Here is a 15,474-nt window from a genome sequence, read left to right on the forward strand (position 1 = left end):
AACCTGGGGAAATGGGAGGAGCTAGTATTCTCAATTGGGGAGAGCTTGATTCTTTAACCAATGAGTTCAGCATTTTGCTTCCAAAATTAAGTGGTGAAGTAATGGCATCCCTTAAAAAACAGAAACTTAGTGGGAAGTAAAATGGGGTTAGAATTTTGAAATATGGAGAGGTGCCTACTGGAAAAAACTGAAGAAGTATGGTGTATCCCAGGATGATGGCAGAAGCCATAGGGCTACATTAAGACTGGGCCCAGATACTGGTTTAGAATAAGGGTAAATAAAACTAGCTTTATTTACATAAGAGTACAGCCAGCTTAATTACTGGCTGGTGGACATAAGTCAAATCTAACCAGAGGGAAACAGACCAGGAAAGAAAGTGAAGCTAAAAGGGAATGGAATAAGAGAAACCTCATAAAGGGATAAAGGAGGTAATTAAAGGTTAAAGTTGGATGGCCTAATGCTCGAAGGAGAAATAGTGGAGGCCAGATAGGAAAGTGCCTTCCTACCCAGGAGCTTATGGATCCAGGGTGGCCGCAACTGCAGGTCCACCCAGGGCCAGAGGGAACAACCTGGGGTTCAGACCCAGCAATGGTGCCAACTTGAATCTACCTCGTGCTAGAGTTGAGTAGCCTGGTCTATCATCCAACACAGGTAAGATTGGGCAGGGGCTCCCAGAACCAACATCTAAAAAGGGAGTTGGGAGAGGGGCTAAGGGAAGACAGGTTAAGCCCCAAATGTAATGAATGATGACCAGGGATAACTATTTACTAGTGCTTTTACGATTTCTTGTAACTCTGTAACTTTCCCAATATTTGTTAACTTCTATCTGATTTTTCCTGTATTAGTAGTAAAAATTGTTTTTTCCTGTATTAGTAGTAAAAATTGTTTTTTCCTGTACTAGTAATAAAAATTGTTCAAAATATAAGTGCAATGTGTGTGCTTATTTCAGTGAAAACTGCGTAACAGTTGTGAAAACTCTGCAGTGAATATGGGAAGAAAAGAACTCAGGTGGGAAAATGGGAAAAAGAAATCAAGTACAACAAATACTTGACATTCATAGGTTAGAAGATCTCAAACCCCCAATTTGTAAATACCACTGGCACTAGCAATTGGCTGTTCTTCACAGGCCTCCCCCCCCCCACCCCCAAGACTGCATACAGGTCAAGCAGATTACAAGCCCTTCTCAAATGTGGATACACAGATGTTGGCTAAGCCACTCATTAGGCTGAGACATACTCTTAGACACTTGCCTCGTGTTACAGGACCCTTAAAAACAATATATTTTATGATGCCATGGATCTACTAAATAAAAAGTCCTTAGGATGCCCTGGAAAGAAACATCAGGGAGAAGTAGGCCATGATCCTTCATAGGGGACATCAGGTATATGAACTCTCACTAGTGGTGACACTGTTCCAACAGAAAGTCTGAGTTCCTTTTTGGGCTACCACTGTATACATCCAGTTTCTGTTTTACAATTAAATGTCCAGCATATTTTACTCAGAAACTTGGTTATAAAATTAGTATTTCTGTAAGCAGTAACTCATTTTATAAATATACCATCATTTAATTCCGGAAAAGAAACAAATTCTTGAACCCCAAACATCTGTCCAGACATTTAAGAGCTCAAGTGGTAATGCACTCTTAATCATATCTCTTCCATTCTGTGTGTTATTACCTGCTGTAGAGTCATCATCAGGTAAACGAACAAGAGTGTAGCATATTCCTGGTTGATTATAAGGTAGGCTGGGGACTGGGATACAACACAGCACTTCATAGGAATCTGATGGTTCCACGTGCACTGTCACTTTCTCCAGTAGCTGGTCATTGAGAGTATTGGTACAGTCAAACTGAAAAGTCAGCAAATAGGAAAGTTATGAAGGAGAAGAACTGTTTGCAAGCAAGTTGTTCCTTCCCACCCATAACCCACGACTGAGTTCTGGAACCCTCTATACTTTCTAAACACCACGCATGTCTCCCCGTAAGATTTTTCCTGAGGCAATGAGGATAACCTTATTCTTGAGGTCTTTTTTGTTTATATTAACCAGTGTTTTCCTCCTTCCTGAGATTGAGTTCTACCAAACAAGATGGTAGAAGTCTGATAGCTGTCTGAGAACCAAACTGAAATCCAAGTTCTTGGAATGACACACTTATTTTACCCTGATATTAAATGATGACTATTTCTTCCACAGGTTATCCTTTATGCTGTCCAACTTCTTCAGACATTTCAGTTTCATGTCTTTTTAAATTTAAATCATCAAAAGCTACCCATCACATCTCTACGGCTATGGAGTTAGGAAAGAAAACCAGATATGCTGCTAAATTTGCTTCTCTATAAAAGGGACTAGAATCATAAATAAACTAAAAGGGGATTAACACTAAACCCCTTACTGGAGCAAGTTCTGGCGCTTATCTCACCTGGAACACAATATGATTGGTAAACATGTGCTTGATACAACGAACAAAATATTCTGTCTCTGCTTCTGTAAGTTGAACAGGCTCAGAAGACTTGAACAAGGGTCCTAGATTCATAAACTCAGGAATGACAGCCAGTTGTTCTATCAAGAAAAAAGGAAAGAAAAGGAGGAGGAAAGTAAGAAGACAGGGAAGACATTACTCTGGGTGTCTAAAATGTTTTAAGTTTCCATAGTCTTACTAATAGTTGAACACTCAACTAATGTGTCCCCAAGCTTTAGTGAAATAATCTTTTAAGTAAGAGTTTATACACTCAATTACTAAAAGCAACAAACAGACAGACAAACTTAATTCCTAATTTCATAGAATTTGAGTTCCCTGATACAGAGTAAGAAAAGCATTCTCCATAAGCTGGCAACTGGAAATTGGAAAGTCCCACAGACTCCAGGTAGCGCCCGCAACTGTAAGCTAGGACAATCAATATTCGGCCATACAACGAGCTCCCGTACTGAGAATTAATCAAATTGAACAAAAGTAGTGGCCTTCATTATACTTACAATGCCTCGGGTGCTAGGCTACTGCTTCTACACATCAAATCATCATACCTTGGAAAATGTCTTGCCTGGAAGGAGCCAACTTCTCGGGCTTAGTAGCCATCAGTGTGATTTCTACAAAGACAAGTATGAGCAATCAAATGAGCTTCCCTCCTACTATCAAGCCAAACATGCAGACAGGAGATGAGGACAGAAACGTTAAGCAGATAAACATAAGCTGCTACTGCTGAATCACACCGGGAGGTTCTCTGTCATCTTTTTTGGAGGAACACTCAAAATGTATTTAGTGAACATATTTTATGAAATAATAAAGTAAGTCCTAAAAATACAAAATTTGCTTTAATGAACCGAAATGTTTTTTTTAATTACTCTTAAAAGGAGGAACAGTTTATAAAACAAATCTCGTGATTCAAACAGGAAAAACTACTTATATAGTACCAACAAAAAAACCTGAAAACGTTGAAAGCGTAAGCTCTTTCATTTTTGGTTCTAACCACTACACACTTTGTTCCTTTATTTTTTTAAGCCTCCAACAGAAAAATTAATTAAGAAGTTAACTAATATCGGAAAATAAAAATAAGAGGTGACAGCACAATTACTGCTCTGAAACACACAGTGACAACTAACTTCAAACGCTGTAACACTTAGCATTAAAAAAAATTTCAATCTGAGTCACAATTCATATTCTTGCTTTCATGAGAAAACAAGGGAAAAAATTTTAAAACCCTAATTTAAAAAGAATCATCCAGGGGGCTTCCTTGGTGGCGCAGTGGTTTAGAGTCTGCCTGCCGATGCAGGGGACACGGGTTCATGCCCCGGTTCGGGAAGATCCCACATGCCGCGGAGTGGCTGGGCCCATGAGCCATGGCCGCTGGGCCTGCACATCCGGAGCCTGTGCTCCACAACGGGAGGGGCCACAACAGTGAGAGGCCCTCGTACCGGGGGAAAAAAAAAAAAAAAAAAGTATCATCCATCTTAGTTCTGTAAGATTAGAAGCAGTGACCATTAAAAGAAATATTAAAGAAAATATGCTAACAGTGTATTTTATTGGTGTAAAACTACTTATACATAGAAAAACTAACAGTGTTCCCCTTACCTGCTTTCTGTTCAAAGACAGCAGCCATAGCAAGAGGAATAGATTTCATATCAAAGGGCTTTTCTGAAGGCTCCAGTGTGTACTGGTGTAAGGCTTTCTCCATCCCTGGTACAGAGACTGTCAGACCTATGAAACAGAAAACTCTCAGCACTACTTCTTGCCAATCCTAGGACCCAGATAGGCCCAGATTTGTAATATTTATCTAAGCTTTCTAAAGAAAACTATAACCACAGATTTTATAACCTAAATAATAAAAAATAAAGGCTCTTATAATTTCATCCAAGGAAGCATAGGAGCAGAGCATAGGAATTTTCAACAAAATAGAAGTATCTTCCAGAAAACAAAGCAACGGAGACACGTGGAAACGATGATAGCATAAGGGAAAAAAGGTAAACCCATCCAAGAGGGAGCTCAAGGAGGACCAGGAAAAAGCAATATTCTTTGGGCTTTTACATACTTTAGGTCTCCCTAGAAATGGAAGTGCATTCAAAGACAGAAACCAAGCATTTTGCCTAGTGAAGCCAGCTCATATGCAAATCATCATGGATATGCTTCTCAGACACCATTTGTGGAACAAAAGTGTACTTGTCTCCATTCTTGGCTCTCACTGACCATTGAAGATATATGTAGCATTCAGCGCCATCTGCCTCTGCTGCAGCACATTCAGATAGAAGGTAGCTCTATCCCGTACCTCATCATCAGTATCCATCATACACCTGTCCAGGGATACAGAAGATACATGTCACAGCACCGTAATGATTTCCAATAGCTTTACCACTATACCTAAAGGGCATGATCCAGGCCATCTGATACTGCCTTTATAAAAGAGCTCAACAACAGCCAACGGTGGATCCTAAAATCTCCACAAATACCGGGTACTGTTCTCAATTGGTAAAGAAATGGTGTCATTATGAATCAGAAGCACTACATAAGTAGGCATTAAAATAATTAGGAAGGACACAATAACATAAGATAGCAGTTTGGAGTCTATTCTTGGATCTGCAACCACATGACCCTGGTAAAGACTTAGACTTCGAATATAATTTAAAAATGGTAATATTATACTTTCCAAGGATACTAAAAAGCATTCCAAATCCAGGCACTGATATCACTCAAATGGCAATTTATTTGATTTAAACCAGCCAGCCTTTGGCTTGTAATTTTTCTGCTTCAATTACAAGATGTAATCACAGAGTGTTTGCTAAAGCAAGTCTTTCCTCATCAAATAGGGAGTCAAGGAAACCATGAAAAGCTGGTATTTTCAACTCTACATAGTGAATCTCTTTGAAGTTGGCCCCTGTTATACAAATTGAGGCACATGTATTTAAGTCACTTCCTCAAAATCAGGCAAGAGAAATTAGAAGTCAAATTTTACATGTACTTAGCACATGCAAAATTACCAGAAGAATAAGAAAAATACCATTTGCCCTGACTCCATCAGCTCTACTCTTAGGTCCTGCAATGCGTTTTGATATGGTACAATGAGGAATTCTCTATTCAGCCACATAGCATTCTTATTTTAAAAAGAAAAGAAAAAGACATTCTTTTAATCACCTTTGTAAGAGTACTAGGATACTTGGGAGAAGATTCTCATTCTGAGCCCCAAATTTAGCCAAAGCACTCACGGCAGCTGTAATGGAGCATAAAACAAAACAACATGAATATTGGCTTCTCAGAGTCAAGCAGTAATCATTAAAAAAAAAAAATTAGAGGAGTTTCCCCGTGTTCAGTTGGAATAAACTCTTATTGTTTTATTGTGAGTTTCTTGATCTTATTTCCTTGATCCATTTAAGCATAAATAGAAATCAGCAGGCCCAAGAGAGCTCTGAGTAAGAAAACCCACCATGCATTGAGGAAAAAGGATCATATGTATTCCTTATATGAGCTATCTTCCAGTCCAGCTCCTTATAAGCTCTAATCTTAAACAACCAGCCCCACACATTAAAAAACAAAAACCAAAACCCAAAACTCTATTATTAAAAGTCACTGTATCAACAGAGGTTTACTGCTTACTTAACCTTTGTCAGGAGTTGTGCTAGATGCTGGAGGCAGAAAGACAGAAGACATCAAGGAGTTGTCCTCCAGTGGGAAAGACAGGTAAGTAAAGAGGCAGTTACAACATAGCACAGAAAGTCCATGGCAGGACTATATCCAGGGTACTACGTGAGTAGAGAAAGGAACGTAAGTCACAATTGGAGAAAGAGGAGACAGACAAGGAGTTGACACTTATTACTTGAGCTAAAGTCTGAAGAACAAATACAGTTAGCCAGAGGGAAAAGGCAGGAAAAGAGCATTCGAGGGAGAGAGAATAAAAAGTACCAAGGCCCTCAGGCCAGACAAGAAAGTGTGGCAAGATCCTGGGACTGGACACAGCTGAGCAAGGCTGAAGCACTAGACCTGTGCTGGAGAGCAGGAGAAAAGTGAGAGACTAGAGACAAAACAAAATTCGGTTATGGTTCAACCTCAAGGCTATTATTAACGGGTGTTAAATACAGGATGAATCTGTGTATTTGTAGCAGAGTGTACTACTCTAAATTTGTGAGATTTTATGTCTAATGACCACTTTGGTAGCAGAGTGTGGAGAATAATATACTGGATATGGGCGAGGCTACAAGCAGTCAGACTAGTTGGGCAACTGAAATGGATGGGAGCCTAATGCAGCCCTCAGGAAATCTACGAAAAAAGACAATGAAGAAATGCATTTTGAGGAGACAGAATGGAAAGAACTTTGCCAAAGGATAGATGGGGGTTATAAAACAATGGAGTAAGGTTCTAGCCTTGCAACTGAGTGGATGATATAGGTGAGGATTTCCGTTTGGGATAGTTTGAATTTCAAGCTGAATTTAAAGTGCCTTAGATAGCCAGACGTACAAGTTCACGAAAGAGACTGCAATGCCACAGCATATCAGCAGAGCTCTGGAAATGATCACCAGAATGAATGTGTATGTTGAGAAGACAAACCCCTAAGGAAAACTAACGTTTTAAGGAATGGAACAGAAGCTCTATAAATAAGACTGAGGAGTGATGGAAAGATGCAGGCTATTGTGGAAACCAAGGGAAGAGAGTTTCATGAAGTGTTTAGGCAACAGTACATCAAATTGACTGAGGTGAACAAGGGTAAGAACATTAAAGTGTCTAACTTGATTTTCCAACTAGCTTATAAGTAATTTCCAAATAAAATAGCTTCAGACGATTTTTAAGGGAGAGAGCAAGATTATAGTGAGTTGAAGAGAAAATGGAGAATAAGTTCATAGGGGCAGCTAGTAATAGCTCCTACAAGGTTACATAACAGGGGGAGTATGGTCAGTAGCTAGTGAGAGACAATGGATCAAAGGAAGGCTTATAGTTTTAACAGGGGAGATTTGTACCAGTTCACATGCTAAGGGGAGGAGGAAGTAAAAAAAACCCTAAGACCTGTTTAAAAAGACACTTAAAAACTACAGAGGGCTTCCCTGGTGGCGCAGTGGTTGAGAGTCCGTCTGCCAATGCAGGGGACACGGGTTCGTGCCCCAGTCCAGGAGGATCCCACATGCCGCGGAGCGGCTGGGCCCGTGAGCCGTGGCCGCTGAGCCTGCGCGTCCGGAGCCTGTGCTCCGCAACAGGAGAGGCCACAGCAGTGAGAGGCCCGTGTACCACAAAAAAAAAAACCAAAAAACTACAGAGGCAGAAAGACACACAAATTTCACAGACATTCATACTTATGGCCATAACTCGGAAAAAATGGATGACGCCATCATAATCTTCCGTCATACTGAAAGTCAAGGGTTATTTGTCTCTGATACAGGCAGAAATCAGGATGGAAATTGGAATACAAAGAAATAGCTGTACATCTGGGGCTTAAGTGTGGTCCAAGATCCCACCATCAAATAGACGTTGCAACTTCATTTTCCAATTTCATTACCACCCCCTTGAGTTAATAAGCATTTCACAAGATCAGCAGTTACACCATTATTAGTGTTGCAATGACTCACCAGCTCTGACAGCCTCATTCTCCAGTACCACCCTATTAAAAATAAAGCGGATATACTTGGAGGGGACAGGCGTTCTGGGGCCCTCTTTGCCCAACAAATGTAGAATCTTAGTAGCCAGAACAGTGTGTTCACAGTCCTCGATGAATTCACAAAGGTGGGCTAGACCTGCCTCTTTACTGTCAGGGTTCTCTTCCACAATGCTGATTATGCAGTCCACAATGGCTCGCTTATATTCAAAGCCTCCCTGGCAAAAGAGAAAACTGCCATTCATTCTGAGGACACTTTTTGGAGAAATGCTTATACTCCAAGGCTCATGCTGTAACATTCAGATTTCATTTCCCTTCCCTTATGAAAAAAACAAAAGTGTTTTTTTCCTCCAAGTGGGAAAGCCAAAGCAATATAGCATGTCTAGTAATAAGACAGAAAACAGAATTAGGCACACTATTTGAGATGCATACTGAGATGATAAAGAAAGCTGCTTTAAATACTACGGCATAAGAATTTAAGAGAGCAACTTCACATGATTAAAAAGTAGTGCACCTACGTCATCTCGGAGCATGTTGGAGAGGAAAGTCATCATGACGCTGTGCTTTCGAGGGTATTTCTGACAGAGAGCACTAATTGCCTGTACAACCACCACCTGTAGAAAAACAAACAAAAAGGACATGCACCTTTATAATGACTGTACAACTACCACCTAGAGGAAAACACAGAAAGGACGTTCATCTTTATAACTTTAGCTACTTATGTACTGTAAGCTAAGAAAGCACTATAGTTAACTAAAATAACAATAATGGTTCTTCATGAAAGATAAGCAAAAGAGACCTCAGAGGAAAATAAAAAGCAATGTAAAAATGAAGTGTATTCAAGAGACCCCAGGGCTTCCCTGGTGGCGCAGTGATTGAGAGCCCACCTGCCAATGCAGGGGACGTGGGTTCGAGCCCTGGTCCAGGAAGATCCCACATGCCGCGGAGCATCTGGGCCTGTGCACCACAGCTGCTGAGCCTGCGCTCTGGAGCCCGCGAGCCACAACTACTGAGCCCACGTGCCACAACTACAGAAGCCCGCGTGCCTAAAGCCCGTGCTCCGCAACAAGAGAGGCCACTGCAATGAGAGGCCTGCACACCACAACGAAGAGTAGCCCCTGCTTGCTGCAACTAGAGAAAGACCGCGAGCAAGCAATGAAGACCCAGTGCAGCCAAAAATAAATAAATAAAATTAATTAATTAAAAAAAAAAGACCCCACCCCTTTGCTCCAAGCAAATGAGCTTTGAGCATATTTTTAAATTTTACATTTAAAATTTTCACATACAAATTTTAAAGTGAACAGTAAAGATAAAAAGCTTAAGGACTCATTTCCATAGAAGAAATAGAGAAAGTTACCAAAGAACTATTTCACAAAATGGTTTCTAGGAAATTTTTACCACAACTTTAAAGACCAGTGTCAAGAAGTAAAAAGAGTGTGAAATTTTACCCTACTTGCAAGCTAACAGGTTAGACTGCTACAATTTCATGGATGCTAGAAGAATACACAAGAATCCTGGATCAGAGATGAAAGACAGTTATTTAATGACAGCAGAAGCAGTAGCCAGGATATCAGCATTTGGGGGTCAGTTTCCTAAGCCCCAGTTACCATAGGACAATGCAAAAAGGGCCAGATAATACTTGAGCCCACAGTAGGCTGCATTACAGGAGATTTTGAGATATGGAACTTGAATATTTTACAGTGGGCAGTAAGCATGCCAGTCCTCTATTCAGAAGGGAAACATTACCTTTATTATACTAGGCAATAAGCATGTTTGCTTTTTGCTCTAGAGGCAGGACTAGCTGTATCTTCTAGGGCTGTATGGAAACCGGCCATTTACTACTTTTAGGGAGATGCTGTATCTTTTGAGACTGGAAGAGATCTTGCACTACACAAAGGGGACAAAACTGGTACAGTAGGAAACAAAGGGCAGTTAGTGCCTAATTTGCAGGGTGTGCAGAAATGCAAGAAATTTATGGAAGACTGGAGAACTGTCTGCCAACCAGATAGTCCCAAATCTATATATGTTGTTTCAGAGCATAGAAAATGAAAGAAAACATCCATAATCTTTTATGAAGCATTGATATATAAACCTAATAAAGATGGTATACATACAAAAAGAAAAATTACAGATGGAAATCATTTATGAACATTGATGCAAAAATTCTAAGTGATACATTAGCTAACAGACTCCAACACTACAGTAAGAAAAGAATATGCCATGATGAAATGGAATTTATACTAAGAATGCAAGAATGATTCAACATTAGAAAATGAATATCATTCATCAATATTAATGAGTCTGAGGAGAAAAATCATGACTATATCCATAGATGCTGAAAAACCTTTGATAAAATCCAACAGTCATTCCTAATAAAAATTCTTAAAAAAATAAAACAGGAATGGACAGGCACTTCCATTTTACACACACACACACACACACACACACACACACACACACACACACCCCTCAATCGTACTGCCAGCATATTACTTAATAGGGAACCCCAAGAGTCATTTACTTTAAGGTCAGAAACAAAACAAGGATGCTACTGTCTCAACTGTTATTTACCATTATTCCAGCACTATTAGCCAATGCAATTAGATAGGAGAAAACAATTAGAGGAATAAGAATTAGAAACTAAAAGACAAAACTATCTTTTTTTACAGATGATATAACAGTATATCATGGAAACCCTAGAGAATTTATGATAAAACTAACTCAATAAAATAATTCAGCAAGGTAGCAGGCTGTAAAGTTAAAATGCAAAGATAATACTATTCATATACACAAATAATAACTAGTTAGAAAACACAATGAGTAAAAAAAGATTTATAACAGCAACAATAAAGTACATAAAAGAATTTTTAAAACATTCAAATCTAATATAAAAAATACTATAAAATATTCATGAAAGGCACAAAAGTAGACTTGAACAAATTAAGAAATATCCCTTTTCTTCATTAGGATATCTCAACATCATTAAGATATTTGTTCTCTCCTAAGAAAACTTATAAATTTAATGTGATCCCAATAAAAATGCCAATGAGTTTTTTTTGTTTGTTCATTTTGTGTTTTTTTGCCGCACCATGCAGCATGTGGGATCTTAGTTCCCTGACCAGGGATCAAACCCACGCCCACTACAGTAGAAGCACAGAGTCTTAACTACTGGACTGCAGTAGTTAAGTTACTGGACTGAAGTCCCGAGATTTTTTTTAAATGAAGCTAGACAAGTTAATACTAAAATTCATAAGGAAATATAAACATGTAAGAACAGCTAGGGAAACAATGAAAATAAAGAGCTATGAGAGGAGACTAACAGATATTCAAACATCCTTACAAAGCTTCTATATTTAAAATAGTGTGTAGTACTGATGCATGAATAGGTAAAGAGAACAAAAGAACAGAATAGAAAGCCCCCAAATAGACCCAAGTACATATGGAACTTTAGTATATGATAAAGGTAATATCTCAAATACTGGACAAAGACAGACCTTTAAATAAAATTTGGGGGGGGCAACTGGATAGTCATTGGAAAAGGATAAGATTAGATCTACTTCTCATTTTACATACAATAATAAAATCCAATGGATCAGAGATTTACATGTAAAACATGAAAATATACATATACTAGAAGAAAACATGGGTGAATTCTTACACCCATTCAGACTCTATAGTCTGAAGGGAAAGGCTTTCTAACTATTACTCAAAGGCCCAATGTAATAAAAGAAAAGATCAACAAAAGAAGATGTGGCACATATATACAATGGAATATTACTCAGCCATAAAAAGAAACGAAATTGAGTTATTTGTAGTGAGGTGGATGGACCTAGAGTCTGTCATACAGAGTGAAGTAAGTCAGAAAGAGAAAAATAAATACTGTATGCTAACACATATATATGGAATCTAAAAAAGAAAAGTGGTCATGAAGAACCTAGGGGCAGGACAGGAAAAGATGCAGACCTACTAGAGAATGGACTTGAGGACACAGGGAGGGGGAAGGGTAAGCTGGGACAAAGTGAGAGAGTGGCATGGACATATATACACTACTAAATGTAAAACCGATAGCTAGTGGGAAGCAGCCACATAGCACAGGGAGATCAACTTGGTGCTTTGTGACCACCTAGAGGGGTGGGATAGGGAGGGAGACACAAGAGGGAAGAGATATGGGGATATATGTATATATATAGCTGATTCACTTTGTTATAAAGCAGAAACTAACACAACGTTGTAAAGCAATTATACTCCAATAAAGATGTTAAAAAAAAAAGATCAACAAATTTGACTACATAAAAATTAAAAACTTGTGCATGACAAAAGACATCATAAGGAAAGTCAAAAGACAAATGACAAACTGGGAGAAAATATCATAACACATTTCACAGATGAAGAATAAATATCCCTAATATACAAAAAACTTTAACTGAGAAAACAAAAGACCAAAAATCTTATAGAAAATGGGAAAAAGACGTGAGCAGACAATATTAAAAAAGAGATATTAAATGATCTTTAAAAATATGCAAAAATGTTTACCTTCCCTCATCATAAAACAAATTCAAATTAAAACTACACTGAGACATCCTTTCTCACCCAACTGATTGGAAAAACTTCAAAATACAATATATGTACTCTGTTGGTAAGGCTATGGGGAAACTGGCACTCTTTCGCACTCCTGGTAGAATTTAACATTCTCTACAAAACTACATATTTATTTACCTTTCAATCTAGTATATGAACTTCTAGGAATTTACCCTGAGGACACACCTCCAAAATTTCAAGAAAACACATGCAGAAAGTTATCCACTGCAGCATTATTTGTAATCACAAAATACTGCAGACTATCTAAACATCCAAGCATAGGAGATTCATTCAATAAACTATATTACAAAATGACCTTCATAACCTCCCAAGGTTTCCCAAAGATTCAAAATGTCTACTTGAATATACAGGCTACATTTGTTTTTTAAAAGTAGATAAATACAAGAAGAGAGTAAATAGAGTCAGCTATACCTCTTGACTGAGAATTAAATAAAAATGAAGGAATAATATCTTTTTACTTTAATTCTTCTAACTGAAATTTATTGCTATTTTGATTATCTCTGACACATTCTCACCATTTCTCTTCAACACTGTATTGGAAGTCCCAGTCATTTTAATAAGGCAAGAAAAAGAAAGGTATTTGGATTGGAAATGAAGTAAAAATGTCTCCATTCATAGATAACATGACTATTTATATGGACAATCCTAAGGAATGCATATAACAACTACTAGAACCAATAAGGGGACTCAGCAAGGATACCGAATTATGGGAGAGTTAAAAAACAAAAAAGAATTTTTTTTTTTTTTTTTTTTGCGGTACGCGGGCCTCTCACTGTTGTGGCCTCTCCCATTGCGGAGCACAGGCTCCGGACGCGCAGGCTCAGCAGCCATGGCTCATGGGCCTAGCCACTCTGCAGCATGTGGGATCTTCCCAGACCGGGGCATGAACCTGTGTCCCCCTGCATGGGCAGGTGGACTCTCAACCACTGCGCCACCCGGGAAGCCCCAGAAAAGTATTTTTAATATACTAGTAGCAAACAATGAAATAGAAATGTTAATAAAATGGAATTTAAAAAGCATAAAATATTTATACATAAATTTAACAAAAGACGTGCAAGACCTCTAGAATAAATGCTATAAAACACTGCTCAGGGAAAACAAAGAAAACCTAAATAAAGGGAGAGGTACACCATATTCATAAACTGGAAGAATAAATAATATTAAGCTATCAATTCTCCTCAAATTGATTATAGATTCAACACAACCCCCATCACAATCCTAGAAGGCTTTGTTTTACAGAAATTATAAGCTGGTTCTAAATTGTATATGGAAATAGGAACTAGAATATTAAAAAAAAGAAGGACAAAGTTGGAAGACCACACATTTAAGAGGTACCATAAAGCTACATTAATCGATACAGTGAGGTACTGGCATAGGATTGACAAATAGTTCGATAGAATGTGATATGGATCCCGGAAATACACCTACAATTATATGGTTATCTGCTTTTTAGACAAAGATGCCAAGGCACACCAATGGGGAAAGAGAAGTGTTTTAAACAAATTATGCTAGAATGAGTGGAAATCAATATGGAAAAAAACTGAACTTATCACACACAAATATTAATTCAAGTTGGATCATAGACCAAAATGTAAAAGCTAAAACTGTAAAACATTTACAATAAAACATAGGAAAATATCTTTAAGACTTGGAAACAGACAAAAGATTTTTAGGACACAGGAAGCAATAACTGTGAAGGAAAAAAATTAATAAATTAGACTTCATAAAAATTTAAAACTTCTGCTCATCAAAAGACACTGTTAAGAAACGAAATAGGGAACTGAAACAAGATGGCTGAGTAGAAGGACATGCTCTTACTGCCTCTTGTGAGAACACCAGAATCACAACTAGCTGCTGGACAATCCCTGACAGGAAGACACTGGAACTCACCAAGATAACCCACATCCAAAGACAAAGGAGAAGCCACAATGAGATGGTAGGAGGGGTGCAATCACAGTAAAATCAAATCCCATAACTGCTGGGTGGGTGACTCACAGACTGGCGAACACTTATGCCACAGAAGTCCACACACTGGAGTGAAGGTTCTGAGCCCCACGTCAGGCTTCCCAACCTGGGGGTCTGGCAACGGGACGAGGAATTCCTAGAGAATCAGACTTTGAAAGCTAGTGGGATTTGACTGCAGGACTTTGACAGGACTGGGGGAAACAGAGACTCCACTCTTGGAGGGCACACACAAAGTACTGTGTGCATCGGGACCCCAGGGGAAGGAGCAGTGACCCCAGGGGAGACTGAACCAGACCTGCCTGCTAGTGTTGTAGGGTCTCCTGCAGAGGAGGGAGGTGCTGTAGATCACCATGGGGACAAGGACCCTGGCAGCAGAAGTTCTGGGAGTACTCCTTGGCGTGAGCCCTCCCAGAGTCTGTCATTAGCCCCACCAAAGAGCCCAGGTAGGCTCCAGTGTTGGGTGGCTTCAGGCAAAACAAACAACAGGGAGGGAACCCAGCCCCACCCATCAACAGTCAAGAGGATGAAAGTTTTACTGAGCTCTGCCCAACAGAGAAACAGTCAGCTCTCCCTACCACCAGTCCCTCCCATCAGGAAACTAGCACAAGCCTCTTAGACAGCCTCATCTACCACAGGGCAGAGAGCAGAAGCAAGAAGAACTACAATCCTGCAGCCTGTGGAACAAAAACCACATTCACAGAAAGAAACACAAGATGAAAAGGCAGAGCACTATGTACCAGATGAAGGGACAAGATAAAACCCAAGAAAAACAACTAAATTAAGTGGAGATAGGCAACCTTCCAGAAAAAGAATTCAGAATAATGATAGTGAAGATGATCCAGGTCCTCGG

At 39.1% G+C, this 15,474-nt stretch overlaps 1 protein-coding gene across 2 annotated transcripts in view; it reads right to left on the reverse strand.

The window, feature by feature from the left end:
* COPG2 (COPI coat complex subunit gamma 2) overlaps positions 1-15,474 on the reverse strand; it is a 129,045-nt gene that overhangs the window by 37,272 nt on the left and 76,299 nt on the right. For both annotated transcript variants that reach the window (XM_082846000.1, XM_082846001.1), the window contains 8 exons: positions 8,579-8,674; positions 8,035-8,278; positions 5,618-5,693; positions 4,676-4,779; positions 4,064-4,189; positions 3,019-3,081; positions 2,417-2,556; positions 1,677-1,848 (listed from right to left, as the gene is read on the reverse strand). In XM_082846000.1, the coding sequence (XP_082702126.1) occupies positions 1,677-1,848; positions 2,417-2,556; positions 3,019-3,081; positions 4,064-4,189; positions 4,676-4,779; positions 5,618-5,693; positions 8,035-8,278; positions 8,579-8,674 (1,021 nt within the window). The remainder of the gene's footprint in view (positions 1-1,676; positions 1,849-2,416; positions 2,557-3,018; positions 3,082-4,063; positions 4,190-4,675; positions 4,780-5,617; positions 5,694-8,034; positions 8,279-8,578; positions 8,675-15,474) is intronic.

The sequence above is a fragment of the Leucopleurus acutus genome (assembly GCF_964270905.1).
Source record: "Leucopleurus acutus genome assembly, chromosome: 9".
Classification (NCBI taxonomy): domain Eukaryota; kingdom Metazoa; phylum Chordata; class Mammalia; order Artiodactyla; family Delphinidae; genus Leucopleurus; species Leucopleurus acutus.